This window comes from Lutra lutra, chromosome 7, assembly GCF_902655055.1.
Source record: "Lutra lutra chromosome 7, mLutLut1.2, whole genome shotgun sequence".
NCBI lineage: Eukaryota > Metazoa > Chordata > Mammalia > Carnivora > Mustelidae > Lutra > Lutra lutra.
In genome coordinates this window covers 5796683-5814518 of record NC_062284.1, presented here as the reverse complement: position 1 = coordinate 5814518, position 17836 = coordinate 5796683, and the positions used below count along the sequence as shown (strand labels likewise).

General features: G+C 53.3%; 1 protein-coding gene across 3 annotated transcripts; it reads right to left on the bottom strand.

Annotated features, from left to right (window-relative positions):
• Positions 1–3714: 3714 nt before the first annotated feature.
• On the bottom strand, positions 3715–16422 carry PLIN1 (perilipin 1). Of its 3 annotated transcripts, none has more exons than XM_047736961.1 (9): positions 16225–16422; positions 15496–15554; positions 12549–12753; positions 10872–10954; positions 9277–9541; positions 8794–8966; positions 6883–7074; positions 6210–6455; positions 3715–5273 (listed from the first exon to the last, which is right to left on the bottom strand). In XM_047736961.1, the coding sequence occupies exons 2-9, from the start codon at positions 15541–15543 to the stop codon at positions 4926–4928; spliced, it is 1560 nt and encodes a 519-aa protein (XP_047592917.1). In that variant the 5' UTR covers positions 15544–15554; positions 16225–16422; the 3' UTR covers positions 3715–4925. The 3 variants fall into 3 exon arrangements, with proteins under 3 accessions (XP_047592917.1, XP_047592919.1, XP_047592918.1); XM_047736963.1 differs by having other exon boundaries at positions 16189–16415; XM_047736962.1 differs by lacking the exon at positions 16225–16422 and adding an exon at positions 15957–16173.
• Positions 16423–17836: the final 1414 nt, after the last annotated feature.

The following is a 17836-nucleotide window of genomic DNA, read 5'->3' as shown; positions in this document are numbered from 1 at the left end:
GCAACTGGTGTCTCAGTCAGTTGAGCAACTGACTGTTGATTTTTTTTTTAAGATTTTATTTATCTATTAGAGAGAGAGAGAGACTGAAGAGAGTGTGAGAGAGCTAGTGGAGGGGGTGGGGAGTGAAGGGCAGAGGGAAAGGGAGAAGTAGATTCCCCACTGAGCAGGGAGCCCGGCACTGGGCTGGATCCCAGGACCCCAGGATCATGACCTGAGCTGAAGGCAGATGCTTAACTGACTGAGCCACCTAGACGCACCCGCCTCTTGATTTTGGCTCAGGACTGATCTGAGCCCCAAGGTGGGCTCCATGCTCAGTGGGGAGTCTACTTGGGATTCTCTCCCTCTCCCTCTACACTGCCGCCCCCCACACTCATGCACACATGTGCTCTCTCTCTAAAATAAGTTGAAAAATCTCTTGAAAAAAGAAGTGGCAGATTCCACATATTAGGTCAAGAACTGGGATGATTTTTTGTGATCAAAAAGCTCAGATACTGGGGTGCCTAGGTGGCTCAGTGGGTTAAGCTTCTGCCTTTGGCTCAGGTCATGATCTCAGGGTCCTGGGATCCCAGCATCGGGCTCCCTGCTTGGTGGGAAGCCTTCTCCTTCTCCAACTACCCCTGCTTGTGTGCTCTCTCTTGCTGTGTCTCTCTCTGTCAAAAAAATAAATAAAATCTTAAAAAAAAATACTGTAATTCAGGCAATGTGTTCGTGCTAGAGGAACAGACACACACAGCATGTTTGGGAACTTGGTCTATGACACAGCTGACAGGACTGATCAGTGGGGCAAAGCCCAGCTAGTGCATACATAAGGCCCAACCTGGTCTCTTACCCCCACCTGAATACAAGAAAACATCATTCAAGCCCCAGACATCAGCAGGTCAGAAGCTCCCAGAGGACTCCCAAGAGGAACTCTTAACCTTCCCACAGTGCACACTTCCACTGAGGAGAAACAAGGAACTCAAGAAATTAGGAAGCATGTATAGGACAATCAGTTCTCCATGTAGAAGAAAGAAATTGGATTCTTACTTCAACCACAGAGAAAAAATAATTAAATGCAAAAAGCAAAAGTATGGAAAAATTCAAAGAAAACACAGGGTAATATCTTCATGACTTCATGGTAGGGAAGAGTTTTTAACACATAACTTGAAATTGCAAAACATAAAGGAAAAGAATTATAATTTTGATTATAATGAAAAGCATTAATAATGAAAAGCATTTGTTCAATGAAAGGAACCATAAGTAGAATGAGAAGATAGGCCACAAACTGGAAGATATGTATGACATGTACAGCTGATAAAGGATTAGTACCCAGAAAATATGAAAAAAAAAAAACCCTCTAAAAATCAGTTAAGAAAAACGGAAACAAAATAGGTCGTTCAATGTATGTCAACTGTGTTTTGATTTCTTAATTTTTAATTTTTTGAAAGATTTTATTTATTTGAGAGAGAGAGAATGAGAGGGATGTGGGGTAGAAGGAAAGGCGGAGTCTACACTGAGCAGGGAGCCTGACACGGGGCCCGATCCCGGGACCCTGAGATCATGACCTGAGCTGAAGGTAGACTCTTAACTGAAGGAGCCACCCAGATGCCCTATACTTTGATTTTTTTTTTATTTCAAAAACATTTCTCAAAACTTTTTTTTTTAAAGATTTTATTTATTTATGACAGAGAGAGATCACAAGTAGACAGGGAGGCAGGCAGAGAGAGGGAGGGAAGCAGGCTCCCTGCCGAGCAGAGAGCCCGATGTGGGACTCGATCCCAGGACCCTGAGATCATGACCCGAGCCGAAGACAGCGGCTTAAACCACTGAGCCACCCAGGCGCCCCACATTTTCAAAACTTTTGATAGACACTTCACAGTAGGGACATGCCACAAATATTCAAGAAACACAATAAACAACGTTCAACGTCTTTGCTAATCAGGGACTTAAATCCACAATGAGATACTATTTTATCCATTCCAGATTTGTAAAAATGAGAAAACTAGACAATATCAAATGTCGGTGAAAATGTTGAGTAAGAGGACCCATATGCAGATGACTCTTGAACAATGGTGGGGGGGCCAGGGGCGCCCATCCTTCTGCGAAGTTGGAAATCCGTGTGTAAGTTTTGACTCCCCAGAAATGTAACTACTGTCGACCAGAAGCTTTGCCCAGTCAATTGATAAATATTTTGCATTCTATATGTTTTATACACTGTATTCTTATAATAAAGTAAGCTAGAGAAAAGAAAATGTTATTAAGAAAGTCATAAGGAGGAGAAGATACATTTACAGTACTAGACTGTATTTATAAAAAAAAAAAAATCATGTATCCATGGACCTGCACAGTTCAAACCTGTGTTGTTCAAGAGTCAACTGCATTTCTGGCGAGAATGCAAACCAGAACCACCTCGTTGGAGGATAATTTGGCAATATCCAGTGAACAAGACACACACTTTATGACTTTATGACTTAGCAATCCCACTCAGTGGGATAAGAATATCCATTGCCAAAATTACAGAATAGTAGAAATATGGAGGGGAGCCCTCCTGGTTCAGTTGGTAGAGCACGTGATTCTTGATCTCAGTCATGAGTTCAAGCCCCGCATTGGACATAGAGCCTAGTTTTTATTTTTTTTAAGATTATATTTATTTATTTGACAGAGAGAGAGAGATCACAAGTAGGCAGAGAGGCAGGCAGAGAGGGGAGGAAGCAGGTTCTCCGCTGAGCAGAGAGCCCCATGGGGGCCTCGATCCCAGGACCCTGGGATCATGACCTGAGCTGAAGGCAGAGGCTTAACCCACTGAGCCACCCAGGCGCCCCTACTTAAGAGGTTTTTAATGATAGAAAGAATCTTTGACAACCTCAAGGGTTTGTTTCCTGGGCTGCACTAGTCCATACGCTGGCCCCCACACGCTGAGGGGTGAAGGGTAAGGGCCTGGTCAGCAGGTGTGTTGACTGCTACAGCCCTGTCAAGGCCCCAGCTATTCTTGGTTCTGAGAAGGCAGTTTTTGTGCCAACTGGGGTATGGCCTAGAAGGAAGAGCCACAGGACTCTGGAGGACTGGACAGTCAGGAGTGTAGTTTCGGAAGCTCCAGGAAGAAAGCAGCATGGGCAGGTGAGTCCAGACAGCTGGCTGTCTCTCTGCCTGACGTCACTGCACCAGCAGCTGCCATGGGAGCCCCGCCAGGGCGAGGCTGGACTCTACCTTTGTAGCCCTGGTCACATCAGCTTAGAAGGGCCCCTTTTGCCAGATCACACTCTCTCCCCCAGGAAACTCCTGGGGGTGGCGTGGATTGTAGAGGTGGGGTAGGAAACTCCTGGGGTGGCGTGGATTGTAGAGATGGGGTGGCGTGCCCACGGCTAGCTCAGAGTCCTGGCCATGTCCACCCATGCGTGTCCATCTTCAGATTCCAAACCCAAGCATCAAGGACAGGGACTCATTACACCAGAGTCAGTTTCAGGAAGCTGGGCTTTCAGCTATGCAACACAGTGGGGGCCGAGAGGGTCCTCATGGTCTGAGGGGAGCCAGTGAGGGGTGTGTACATGGACATTTAAAAGGACTGACGGAGTTGTAGCGATTATCTGCGCAGCTGCCAATGACAATAACAAGAAAAACGGAGTTTGGGTTGGAAGGCTACTTGGTGTCATCTAACAATATTTAAAATGCACAGCATGCCATGGTTCCATGTTACAAATTTCTCATATAGATATACCTACACAACTGCGCAAAACATTTTGTATACAGACATTTATTGTAGCACTGTTTGCCGGACCAAATAAAAGGAAACAACCTTAAAGTCCACCAATAGGGAACCAGGTAAATCAAAGATAGCTTATCTATATTTTGAAGCACTTACTACATGGCCATTAAAAAGAGCAAGGAGGGGAAAAAAAAAGAGCAAGGAGGACTTACGGCGAGGATACACAAAGATCTCTAAAATGTATTGTTAAGTGAGGAAAGCAGGATCACATCGCACAGCTGTGTGAACAAGGTGGGCTTGCCCATGCCCAGCCTGGACCTGGAAGGCTATCCGAGAGACTGACAACACCGGGGTTTTTGTGACGGGGAATTGGGGAACACAGTAAGGAGGACCCACATCCTTTTGCAGTATTTGAGTTTTTAAATTGTACTTATGCATTCTCTATATTTACCAAATATTGACATTTTCAGAAATAGGACTTGGAATGAAGTGTGGCTACTACAGAGTCCATACAGGTGTCTATGTAGCTGTGACTTTATAAGGTGAAGGGCCACCATCGTCGTCCCCCGACCCTGGGGGCGCCAGCATTCGAAAGGCGGCGGAAGAGTGAACGTACAGATGGACAGATGGAAGGCAGGAAGGATGCAAACGGCAGTGTGGATGTGAGCCAGGAGGTGGCGCTACAGAGCCCAGGCCCGGACTTAACCAGAGAAAAATACCCGGTATTCGGAAAGGGGGGCTCCTATTTATATAAACATAAAACAGCTTTTGCACCTCATTGTCGCGCCCTTCAAAGTGGTCTGCTGAGCCTGGATACTCAGAGGAATCGCTCAGCTCGGGCTCTAAACATATGTCAGAGACTCCTGCTTAATCTCTGCAGGCAGAGGCTCTAATTTTGGGAAACATTCAGATGTCATTTGGCCACGTGTTTGGTTAAAGAACTGAGAGATCAAGTCAGGCAATTAATTCTTTGGTTAAAAGAACAAAACAACAAGGCAGAGACTCAAAGCAAGCTGCTGCTCTGACGCTTCTTAAAAAGAGGTTCTGACCGCTAAGCCCGAAAACGGTGCTAAAAAGATAATGCATGCCTCAGGGGCGCCGCGGGAACGCGGCTCGGGTTCCCAGGGGACAGCTTGGAAGAGGTCACCGCTCCCTCGGAGGGGCGGGCTCTGTTTCTGTGCGGACAGTGGGTCCAGGCCTCGCCCTCGGGGCGGCGGGCGGGCGGCGGCGCAGAGCGCGGGGCTCAGCTCTTCTTGCGCAGTTGGCTGTACTGCGCACGGCCCAGGATGGGCTCCATGACGCTGGGCCGGAAGAAGCTGTCGCTGACCCGGCGCCTCGGCTTCTCGCGGGCCACCGCCGGGAAGGCCGGGCGCAGCGCGGGGGGCGCGTCCACCCTGTCCTCCGGCGCCGGGCTGGGGGGCGCCCCGGGGCTGCGCGCGGGCCGCAGGCTGCCGCGGGGCTGCGAGGGACGCCGCGCGGGATCCGGGCCCGCGAGCGGCACCCCAGACGCCCTGCGCTCCGCCTCCTGGCGCACCACCTCTTCGATGTCCCGGAATTCGCTCTCGGGCTCCATCAGGGACAGCCTGGGGAGCTGAGGGCCCAGCAGCCGCGTTAGGGCCCCCAGCCTGGCCCTCGTCCCTGCCTCTCCCACCCACCGCTCCTCCGGGGCCCTCACATGCACCCCTCCCAGGAGCGGCCTTCGGAAGGCACAGCCTGGGGTGTGAGGCGAAGAAGCAGGGGAGACATCTTGCCCTCTCCAATGGTCTCCTCGGTCCACACCCCCAAGGCAAGGCAGGCAGCCCCCTCCCAAAGTGCCTGGACCCCTCGGGTCGCCCTCAGGCCTCCCTCCATGGAAAAGCAGGGGATTTCCTGCCCGAGCTGTGCGCTAAGCACAGCCCACACGCTGTTCCAGCCACGGTCAGGGGACCCATGCCTGGCCCTGTCTGGAGCCCAAGGAGAACAAGCTGGCAGCCAAGACCCCCGCCCCGGCCTCTTGGAAATGAGTAACCGAGTAAGCCGCCCCACCCCCAAGGGGTGGGGTCCTGAGTGGGCCTTCCGGAGCCTGCCGCAACCTGTAATTCACTCTGGGAAGAGGCCAAGGGACTGCTAGAGAGGCAGTACTGGTGTCTCTTGGGGTTTTCCTGTCGTTAATAGGTGATAGGATTGGGATGGGGCAGCAGCTGTGCCCTGGAATAGAGCCCGCCTCCCAGGGTGTCCTGGAAGCCTCCCTCTAGCCCCTTTCCAGGGAGCAGCATCCAAACCCCGCCCCCCCAGGTGAGGGTTGGGCCAACTGGGGACCCTCAGACTGATGGTCAGAAGCAGGGGCTGTGGGGAAAGGTCTCAAGCTAGGGCCACTGTCTCTATACTCTTGGGGCTGGCAAGCGCCTTCTACTAAGGCCACAATTTGTCAAAATGTTTCTGGGGCGCTGAGGATCAGGAGAACCACACCAAGATTAGGGAAAGGAGGACCACCGCAGCCCCTTGGGTCAAAGCCCCGACATTCCCAGGCCGCTGTAGTGGGACTCACCGGCACATAGTGGACCACCGTGTCGACCACGTTGTCAGTGACGCCCTTCAGGGCATCTGACAGGGACATGGCCCTCCCCTTGGTGGAGGAGACAGCGCTGGCCGGGCCGAGGCGCAGCATCCTCGCTGCTGAGCCCAGCACCGCCGCAGGAGCCCACGTCACGGCAGAGATGGTGCTCTGGACCGCCTTCTGCAGCGTGTGGGCCACGCCGCCCAGGAGGCCTTGCGCGCTGGATAGGGCTGCCACCTGGGGGCCGGAGCTAGGTCAGCACCTGCTACGGCGCGTCCCCGGGGCCCGTCTCCTCCCCGCGGCCCCCAGAGCTGGAGGGAAAGAACGTGGACACCAAATGGGCGAAACTGTTTGCCGGTTTCTTCCCAGCTGTGTGGCCTTGGGCAGGTCACTTGCCCTCTCTGGGCTTGCTTCTTCTTGGGCACCATGGGGATGATAGTCTCTGCCCTACCTGCTTTCTGGGGGTGAGGGTCAGCTGAGAGAAGGGCATGGAAGTGCTTAGCTGGCTGTCTGGGGGTACGATGAACGGTGCATGCGTGCTATGTCTCTGGGTCTGGGGGCGCAGACCCCTGTTTCACCCCGTGCCTCTGCTTCACGCCCCTGGAGGGGGCTGCGGGACCTTGTGGTGTCAGCGCCCCCACTCAGCCTCTGCTCGCCCCCTTACCTCGTTGAACTGGTTCTCCTCCGTGTCTGATTCCTCCTCCTCCTCCGTCTCCTCTCCCTCCGTGTCCGTCCGGTCATCGTGGTCCTCATCCTGGGCGGCGGCAAGGCTGTGCAGCCAGGGCACGCGCACCTCACTCCTCCGCCGCGACACCACCTGCATGGCGGCTGACGCGCCCCACTGGGCCAGACTGCTCTGCGGGGTGGGCAGAGGGGGGGGGGCGTGAGCTGCGGGCCCCGCACACCTGCAGCTCCTGGGGGGGGCGCGCCTCTACTGCCAGGGCCAGGCCCCGGCACACTGTCCCCCAAACTTGACACTGAGTTCTCACTGACACACCTGGGACACACACGTCGGAGGCGTGCAGCTCTGTGAGGTTTCCTAAGCACGCCCGTGTGCAAACTACCACGGATCAAAAGAGAGGCCATTTTCAACACCCTGTTGGTACCCACCACACACACACTCCCTCCGGGGGACCGCATGGGGACCTCTGCCAACAGAGGGTGGGTTCTGCCCATTGCTGAACTTCATGTAAATGGACTCAGGCAAGGTGGCTTCTTCCGTGAATAGTGTCTTCTGTTCCACATCGTGCTGCGGACTCATCCGTGCTATTGCACGTCAAGAGAGCTCCCTGCTTGTAACTCTGTGTCATATCCCATGCAGCTCTACCACAACCCACCCACTCTGCTGGTGGCGGACGTCTGTGTTGCTTCCAGTTCTGGGCTAAGGATAAAGCCCGATAGGAACAACTGGATGTGTCTCTGGGGACACGTAAGCTCTCACTTCTGTTGGGTTGAACTGCTGGGTCTTAGCTGGGAGGGGTGTTTAGACACTCCTTGGAGGTCTCTGAAGATGGAAAATGTCAAGAGGGCCACAGTGTCCCACAGGCAGAAACAGACCCGGGCAGGTGGGCTAGCGCCCCCTGGAGGCACAGCCTGGCTCACTCCTAGCCGGAGGGAGTGCCCCCAACAGGGCTTCCTCATCATATGGCTCCAGGAGACACCACTATGGTGTGAACAGGGTGCCTGAGGTTGTATGGTACTAGGCTGGGACACGCGTCAGTTGCAGCCCCCACGGGTGAATGATCCCCCAGGGCAGGGGACAGAAGGGAACCACTACTCTCATATCCCCACTGGAGCCACAGAACCTGCTGACATTTGTTTGAATGAGTCAGGCCTGATGATGCTTTTAAAAGTGTTATCCAAATGATGGCTGAGAGTGGTTTCGTTTTGTTTGCTGACCCTTAGGCTTTAATTCTTAACTTTTACTTCCTTTATTCCCTTATTTGACCTTTGCTTCTTATAAAGGTTATGAGAAAATCTGTTCTATATCTGCTAAAATACATAGTGGGGGGTTGTAGTATGGTGGGGAGTTACCCCTGCATGGGCCTAGAAAAGGCAGTTTTACCTTAGGTGCAAGTAGGATGCAAATTAGAAGCCTCCGGAAAGGAAATGTGAAAACCTGGGAGCAGTCAGGGTCAGGGATGCAGCCCAGCCAGCGTTCTCTCCCCAACAGAAGGGGTTTGGGGCCTTGCTTACTTACAGGTGACACTCCCTGGTCCCTAGATAGCAGCTAAGGGTCTCTGCTCCCCCATAGGTGGGGGGACACAGAAAGAAACCCCTTTGAGAGGATGAATGCTGGGGGTGGGACTCAGAAGGAGAGGGAGAGAGACAGAAGTGGACAGACAGCAGGGAGGACCACCCCAGCAAGGCAGGCTTGTCCTTGGCTCACATCCTATCCTTTCCCTCTCCTGGAAGCCCAGACAACTGGCTCTCCACCCCCTTAAGCCCTTGTCCTTAGACCAAAATTCCCAGCCCAAGTTAGAGGAGAGAATGTTCCTAGGACCAGAGGTGGAGTTGGGTAGGGATGGAAGGGACCCAGACTGGGGGTCAGCCAGAGCTCAGGGCAGACACTCACCAGGGGTGCCACACCTGGGATCCACATGGCCAGGGAGTGGCCCTGCTTCAGCACCCGGGTTGTGGTCTGGAAGGTGTGCCGAGAGAGGGTGTTGGCCAGGGCCCCAACCCTGTGCATGAGGCTTGGCTTGGCTTTGGGGGGCTTCTGGGTCTGCTGGTGTCCTGGAGCAGGCGCTGGGTGGGATTTGGTGGGAAAGAGAGGAAAGCCAATCAGAGACAAGAGAAGCTGGGGCTGTGTCTAGGGTTGGAAAGTGGTTATGGAGCTCCACAAGTCTGCTGGTGACTCGGGTCACTCCCTTTTCCCACTTACAAATGGGGAGAGGAGGCTAAATTAGGATAGTTCACTCTGGAAATCTTGTTGGGCCTTCCCTGCTTCAGGGCCGTGGCTGGCTGAGCCCCGGCTGCCTCTTGCTGATTCCCAGGCAGCATGGGTCCCCAACCCACTTCCCAGGGAGGGTCTGCCAGCCCGCCTAGTGGTAGATACCTGACTCTTCCTTGGCTGAAGGGAGGAGAAACTCTACCATCTTCTCAACACCACCCAGGGCTAAGTCGGCCCCTCCAGAGGCCAGCCGGCCAGCTCGGGTGTTGGCGGCATACTCGGCAGTGTCTTTGGCTACCCCCCAGGCAAGCTCACAGCTGGCCAGAGCGGCCCCCAGGACCTTGTCTGAAGTGCTGGCGATAGGCACGCTGATGCTGTTCCTGGCACTGCGAAGGCGGGTAGAGATGGTGTCCTTCAGCTCAGAGGCAATCTGGGGGAGATGGGGCAGGGAGTCAGGCCTGTCGGTCTGGTAGGCCTGAGCCTGGCCTCCAGGAAGGCCTTATTTAAAGGCTCGGGGGAGAGGCAGCTGGCCGGCTCAGCTAGTAGAGCGTGTGACTCTGGAGCTCAGGGTCATGAGTTCCAGCCCTACACTGGGCATAGAGCTTACTTAAAACAAAATAAAGGCCCAGGGGAGGGGCACCAATATCTGGGCTCCTTAATTAACCCGGGCTTTAAAGGGAAAGGGCTCTGGTCCTCCCTGTGCATGATCTCTTGGCGTCTTTGCACCCCACTTCTGCCTGGCAACATCCTAACCAACCTTACCCCCCAAAGGCCACCTCCTCGATGACACCTGGCTCGATATTCGCAGGCACACAAGGCATCGCCACTCGCAAATGCCTCGAATGTCTTGTCTGTCCTTCCCTCAGAATGTGCTCCCATTCCCATCTGCATTTAGGTTGATTCAGACCTGTGGGTCATCTTCCTACCAGTTCCTTATTGAAATAATTTATCTTTCTTTCCTATTAGTCTGGGAGCTCTTTGGCGACAAAGAGGCTCCTCATCTGGAAAAATGTGGAGAGCACAGGCCTCAGAGCCCAACAGGCCTGCTTTCACGTGGCCTCCATGGAAGGCTGTGCGCCCAGGGAGAAGTCACTAGTTTTCCCATCTGTAAAAGGGGGATACCCACACTGTCCCAGAGGGCTGACAAGAGGATTAGATGGGAGGCCTCCATAAATCGTACTGTGGCCCCCGGCATAGGGCAGGGCTCAGTAAATGTTTGTGGGATGAGTAGACAGTTGGTCAGCGAGATGAAGCTCCTTCCCCACAGCACGTGACATGGCCCTTGTCTAGTAAATGCCCAGTGCGTACGCAGCTAGGTAAAGTGACTGTTTCAGTCCCATGGTCCATAGAGGACTGGATCTTGAGGACCTGGGACTGCAAATTTGGGATCTGATGAGTGTGGCCCATGATCTTAGGTGACTAGAGTTACCACGTGGCCCAGTACAGGCTCACTGGGTATCCTGGGGCAGGGAAGGCGGAATGGGGGGACCAGAAGCAGTGGGACCCACCCTAAGCCCCTGTTTCAGTTTACCTCCTAGGCTGTGCTTGCTTTCCAGAAAACCTGCCTTCATTTGGCACCACGAGGAAAGGAATGAGCCCACTGTGTGGCCTAAGGGGCAGGCAGCCACCCCCAAGCCCGGAGGGCACTCATCGTAGAAATGAAAGGCTGACACTCATGGCACCATCAGCCTGTGCCCTCTCCTCCTGAGAGGCAGGACAGCAGAGGACGGGGCACGTTAGAGAAGACGAAAGGGCCTCACCTTTTCAGGAGGGTACTGGAGGGCTGGGATCTTCTCCTCCAGGTGGTCCAGGCCTCGGCAGGCCAGCTCGTTGGCAGCTATGACTAGAAGCAAAGGCCACAGTACGGTGAGCCACAAGGACCTAGCAGGGGCCTCTGTGACGAGGAAGGGGCCCTAGAGCCCTCGAGAGCCCCAGGTCTGCTGCCTCCAAAGCACCTTGGAACCCGAGCCCCCTGCCAAGCCCCTTGAGCTCCCCGTCCTCTGTGACTCCTTGAGCCAGGCTGGTGTCCTCACTCTGTGTAGGAACTCTGGAGTCAGGCAGATCTGCGCTCAGAGCCTGGTGCGTCCCTCTGCAGAGTGCGGCTTCGGGTAAGTCACTGCGTGCCTCAGCCTCAGCTTCCCCGTCTGTCAGATGTGGACTAAGGGTGCCTACCCTGCAGGGTTGTGGTGAGGAGGAAGTGGCAGGAATTCTGTGAATCACCAGCAAATACTGGGCTCCCCCTCCATGTCCTCCCTCTTCTCTGGCTGAGGTCTGGGCGGGCAGGAAGGACGAGGTGTGAGAGAAGCAGTGGCGGCGCCCTCGGATGGGCCTTGTGGGGGTGGGACCGGCACTGCTTCATCCTCGAGGTGACCAAGTCCGAGCTGCAGCCAGCCCAGGCCCTGAACTGTCCATGTCCTTCCTTCCAGCCTCTAGGAGTGAGATGATCAATGGTGGGAAGAGGGTGGCAGGGGGAGAGAAAGGAGTTGCCCCCAGAGAGGGGAGCAAGTGCCAGGGGACACAGATGCTTTTAGGGGGTACAGGCTGCTGAGGACAGAGCTCTGCAGTCATGATCACGGAGATTAGTTCTCTGTGATTTCATCACTCTCTTTTCAGATAGCTCACATTTCCTCACAACATCCTCCAGTAGCAGAGGGCCCAGGTGACTTGGGCCATCTTCTGACTGGGCAAAGTGAGACCCAGGGTAATTACTGAAGGAGTCTGTGGGCAGGGAGGCTGGCCCAGGGCGGAATCCTCGGACACCCATAATTCTCTAATCAGGATGGTGGAAGGTCCTAGACTCCTTGGTGCTGCTGGAAATTCCCTCGGCCCTGTCAAGAGCCTTGCCTTGGATGCACTTGGGATGGGCCCCGGGTGATGTGCGGAAGTGCTGAATCACTATATTATATGCCTGAAACGAACACGCCACTGTATGTTAGCGATCCTGGAATTAGAGAGGTCGTCCTGTCCCCCTCGGCCCCTCCCCAGCTCTGCCATGCCAGACCTAGTGTCTGCCGCCCCTGCTTCTATGTCAGACTCTGCCAGCTCCACAGCTGCTGCCAGATTTGGGGCCGAAGTGGGCGTCTGGTCTACCACGAGCCCCACTCCCACCACTGCCCACACAGCTTTGCCCATCCCTTCCCCTGCCTGTGCTTTGGCCCATCACTGTCATCCCAGGAAAATGCCATCTGGGCTGTAGATGGGACATCTCCGGATGAGGAGAGACATAGGTCCACATCTGTACCTGTCTCTACGCTGTCTTGCTGTCCATACTGCAGCATCTCTGTCCACAGAGAAGATCATGTAACGGGATGTAGGTGGTTAGAAACGCCACCGGACAGCCAAGAAGGCACACAGACATGTCAGCAGACAGACAAGCAAGCTCTCAGACAGAAAGACGGACAGATAGGTGGCAGCCTGCCGGTGCCCCAAGGACTCACACTGGGTGGACAGCCTGCGGACCACGGGCTCCATGCTCCAGGCCGCCAGGCTGCTGGCGCCCTGCACGCCCTTCTCGTAGGCATTGCAGACAGAGGCCACCAGAGGGTGGGCTTCCTTGGTGCTGGCGTAGGTCTTCTGGAAACACTCACAGGTGCCGCTCACCACCGGCAGCTGCAGGACCCGCTGCAAGGCGCTCTCCTGCTCCTGGCTCGCAGGGAAGGCAGGCAAGCAATCAAGGGGTCCCCCCCCCCCCCCGCACGCTCCCGCCTCACGGGAAGGCAGCCCCGGGGTCATGGAGCCCGCTGCTGAGGCTAGCCTGGGTCCCGGGGACCTAGGAGTAGCCCAGGCCGCAGCGGTCTCTGGATGGCCCACAGGAAAAGCCACAGGCAACCTGCTGTGCTCTCCTGGTTCAATCCAGCCTCTGCAGAGCTACAGGGTCGAGGCCTCCCTGTCCCTGTGTGGGCTGGTCCCAGGCCGGGCGCGCTCCCCTTCCCTGCCATACCCGCTCCCTCCACACGGCTTGAGCATCCCTGCCTCTGGGAAGCTTTCGGACCCTCCTCCCTCACATCAGCCCTCCCCTGGCTCATCTCCACATCCCTCGCAGGGCCCTGGGATCCTGTGTACTCCATCTCTCTCCCAGCCTACTGTCATCGCTGCGTCCCCAGTGCCCAGCCGAGGGCTGGTGCAGCGAGGCCGGCTGAACAAATGGAAGGGTCAGGGCTGTGCCTAGGAGGGGTAAGTTGGGATCTGCCCAACTGCACAGAATCACAGACGTTTAGGCCTCCGGGAGCCTCTGTAGCCAAAGGGCTTCCCACAGTCTTTTTGGCAGGTTTGTATTTTTATTTTTAAAAAATTTTTTTCCATTTCTTCATTTTAAAAAAAATTAAATTCAATTAATTAACATATCATGTGTTATTAGTTTCAGAAGTAGAGGTCAGTGGTTCATCAATCTTATGTGATATCCGGTACTCATGACATCACGTGCCCTCCTTAATGTCCATCGCCCAGTAACCCCATCCCTCCATGTTCCTCCCCTCCACCGCAGGCTCAGATTGAGATGCCTCCTGGGATGGACCTTGCCCCTCATAGGGTGGCCCGTGGCCCTTGTCGGACAGCGCTGCTGAGCTGCGGTGTGCCTGCACCCGCCGCTCCACCCCTGACCTCTGGAACAACACTGAGCAAATCTTATTTCATCATGCATGGGCTGGCCCTTCACATATCTGAAGGCAGTGTCTGCCTTTAGTGCTCCTTCCTCCGTGCCAAACAGCCCTAGATCCTAACTTAGCTTAGTGGCCTGGTCTGGTGGTCCCCTCCAGATATGCCACAGTTTAGTGTGGTCTTTCTTAAGCATATGGCACTCCAAATTGAAGACACCATTCCAAGGGTGGTCTGAGCACGTGGGGTATCGTGAACCCGCCGCTTCTCATTACTGGGGTGCTGTGCTCTTATTAATGCAGTCATAAAATGAAAATGTCACCCCGGAACCTCAGGGAACAAACACTGGTCTTTGAGGAAAGAATGTGGGTTCTAGTTCTGCACAGGGAAATATTTACTTGGGGCCATTATGGTCCAGGCACTGATCAGGGTGCTTGGGGGACAAGGCCTGAATTCTAACAGTGACCTCTGAAGTCAGTGCTAACACTTTGCGGGTGAGGACACAAAGACCCAGAGATGTGAAGTGACTTATCCAAGATCACACAGCAAGAGTCAGGATTCCAACTTCGGCCTGAAATGGCATATCTGCAAGATTCACTTTGAAATATCGCCCGGATGGGGGAGTAAATGAGAGCGCCGATGAGGCAGGACAGGATTGATAATGGCTGTTGCCGTTAGGGCAGAACATTACTATTCTTCTGTCCGCTCTTAGGACTGCCAAGAATTCTCCTCGTGAAAAGTAAAGACAGAAAGCTCCCGAGGTCCTGACTCGGACACTGGAGCTCTCTCTGCAGTTCCACGGTTCTGCTCTGGAGGCAAGGACCTGGCCTCTTCTCTTTGTAGGCTGAGTTAGGAGACCCATCAAGGAAACTCGTAACAGCAGGCTCCCATGTTTTAGCTTTCATTTTGCAGACAACTTTGAAGTTTGAACTAGAAAAAGATTATGACTGTAAACAAAGGAATATTTTCTTTAACATTTGGACAGAGCCTTTGGGGGTTGTTGTAGGCAAAGCCACAGAGGGAGAGAGAGGTCCTGGCAAGGTGGAAGAGAATAAACCACCAACCATTAGGCTGGGTTAACTACGCACTGATTCATTTTACGCCTCTGTGTTCTATGATTTAATATAAAACTTGGTGGTGATTCTGAGTGCAAAAGTTAGCTAAAACCTAAGTTGGAACAAGATGGACATTATATGAGCTCACAGTTTTTAAGTTTCACCGATGATGTGAACTGTGCCTAAATGAGAGAGGCCTTGCCTGGAGGGGTTGGGTACCCCTAAACGTGCCACACCGCCCCAAGTCACAGTGAAAACCAGGCTAGACACAAAACCCTGGAAACAATGTTCCTCTAACCCTTTCCCATATGCAGCACAGGCTGTGCGTTGTGTAACTCCGAGAGGGGCCATTCACATATTCTAGAACACGCTCAACGCCCCACAGTGACAGAATGCAGAGGCCTGGCATTTGAATCTACATCCTGCCTGGGGGGACAAGGTGACGGCTTCTGCACCAGGGTTTAGAACACAGTAGTTCCCTTCCTCTCCTTACCCACTCAGCCAGTATTTCTGTTCTTTTCCTCCGGGGTGCTCAGTTTTTGGTAGGCACTCCCCCCATCCTCTAAGAGCCCCCTGCAAAAGGTACTGAGAGCAAGAATAATGAAGACATAATGGCCAGTGAGAGGGGATATGATGGAGACATAACTTGTTCTGAGTCCCCTGAATCTCTCCTCCCTGCTCCTTCCTCCCCCACACAGTGGTTCCTCCACTTCCCATATAGGCCCAAGTTACTTACGGGGAGGTCCCCATCCAGCAAGGCTGGGCCCTTGTTGACGGCCGTCATAGCTCTTCAAGCTGCAAAGCAGAGTCCCAGGTCCATTAGAAAGCCCTGAGCTTGAGACCTGCAGGGTCAGTCCCCTACCTCTCATGGTTCTGGTGAGGCCCAGGCTGCTGGGGAGCTCCAGCTCCCTCACCAGAAGACATTAGGTTGGAGCGCGAATGTCACAGACAAGCAGCCACAACCTAGACCCCACTGTGGGGAGCTGCCCCACAGCCTACTTGTTAACTGAAGTTTCTTATAAGGGTTCAGGGTAAGAAATGACAAATAAGGGTAGCTTTAAGAAATGAGGGGTTTTAGATGATGGTAAGGGGTCCGCACATGAGAATCCAAAAGAGACTAAAAGAATAAATTTCAGGGTTAGTCTTTTTTTGATGAAAAAGTTCTACATCAATTTCTCTCTTTTTAAGTGAGCGTACCTGCCAGTCCTTCCCAGAACGCTCAACCAGGAAGCAACTCGTCACTTAAAACCAGCCATTCCAGCTGTGTTCTGGGAAAGCTGGCACCCCAGAATATCTACCCTCCACTCTTGGTCATTCACCTTGAATCATCTCTCCCTCAGTGGTTTCCCTGCAGCCCTCTTCATCTTCAGGGCAACTCTCAGGGGAACCCCTACCTTCAGCTTCTTTCCTTTAACTCTTGAAAACCAACCAGGTAAGGCGAATGTTCGCAGGGCCCCGCACTCACGCGAACGGACGCTGCCTCAGTCCCACACAGCCAGGCTGCGAGTGGCTCCCCCAGCAGAAGCAACGCCAGCGGCTCCAGGGATGCCTTGGGCAACACTGCCAAAGCGTCCCTGTCGGAGGAGGGCGGAGTGGAAGAGAGTGCTGGGTCAGGCGGTTGTCATGGTTATTTGAGCCAGGGTCCCCTGCGCACGTCCAAACTTCTGTAAGATTTGAGCAACTAGGAGGAGGACCGCAGAGCTGACAGCGATCCGGCCCCAGGGGAGGGATTGTTCCAGAGCCATGAAATATCAGCTCTGTAACATGTCTCTGGCTCCCAGTTCTCAAAAAACTGTCTTCCAGAGGGAAGGTGTCAGAAAATAGGTCATATAACTCATAAATTGTCAAGTTCTATAATCTTTGGCTCCTTTTTCACAGTGTCCTGTAGACCATTTTTAACCCATTTCCTTCATCCAGTATTATTTACTATTTAAGAGTGTATTTTGAACAGTAAGATTTAAACCCACACAGGAACAGAGTTCACCTGAATGTGCCACTCTTTGATTATTATGATAAATCGCTCTCGGGGCGCCTGGGTGGCTCACTCGGTTAAGCATCTGCCTTCAGCTCAGATCATGATCTCAGGGTTCTGGGATTGAGCTCTGCATTGGGCTCCCTGCTCAGTGGGGAGCCTGCTTCTCCCTCTCCCCTGCCCCCCACCCCACCCCTACTTGTGAGTACACTCTCCCTCTCTCAAATAAATAAATATTAAAAAAAAAAAAATCGTTCCCCATAAAGAAAAGGACCAGAACTAGGGGTTGACTCTAAACTTTGAGGGACCCATTTCAACCTCTGAAAATTGCTAGATTTCAAGGAAGCTTATTGAACTCTACTGGTCTACGGTGCCACCAGAAAATGCCTCAGGAGAGTCAACTAGACTTTGCTGAGTCTGGAGAAGTGTGCTGACCGGGATCCTCTTCCTGATCAACAGCAACCAGACAACCAAGAACTATCACCTCTCATCTCTTCCTCAGCAACAAATCAGGCAGGAGCCCAAGTTCTAGTTCCTGGATTCAGAGATGATAGAGGACTGTGGTGTAAGCTATAGTTTTCAGATTATCTAAGAAGGGCCTTTTAAAATGGGTAACAGGTTGGGGTGGGGGGCATCAGGCTGGCTCAGTCGACAGAGCATGCAACTCCTGATCTCAGGGTCAGGAGTTCGAGCCCCATGTTGGGGCTTTATTAATAATAAAACGGATAATGAAGGGACAAAGCTGATTTTCCTTGTTGTTGGTAGAATTACCTCTATTGTTGACTCTCCACTAAGTTGTTGCTGTGGGCAACAGGAGAAAGTGGCAAGGAGATGGGGAGATTTCTGATGGATCCTTGGTAATCCTGTACCTGTGATATAAGGCAGGGAAGAGGTCAGAAACAGAGAGTCAAACAGGGAGCCTCCAAAAGGAGTTTTAAGTACATGATACGTTTAATACTTATTGATCCAACTTAGACTTTTAAAATACAAGACAGTAATGGAGAGGAAAGGAAGCATCTAAAAAAGGAGCCTCTACCCTCACTTCAAGGTTCAGGACGAATTATCCAGGAGGCTCTGTCTGGATTGCAAACTGGGCCAAAGGGCA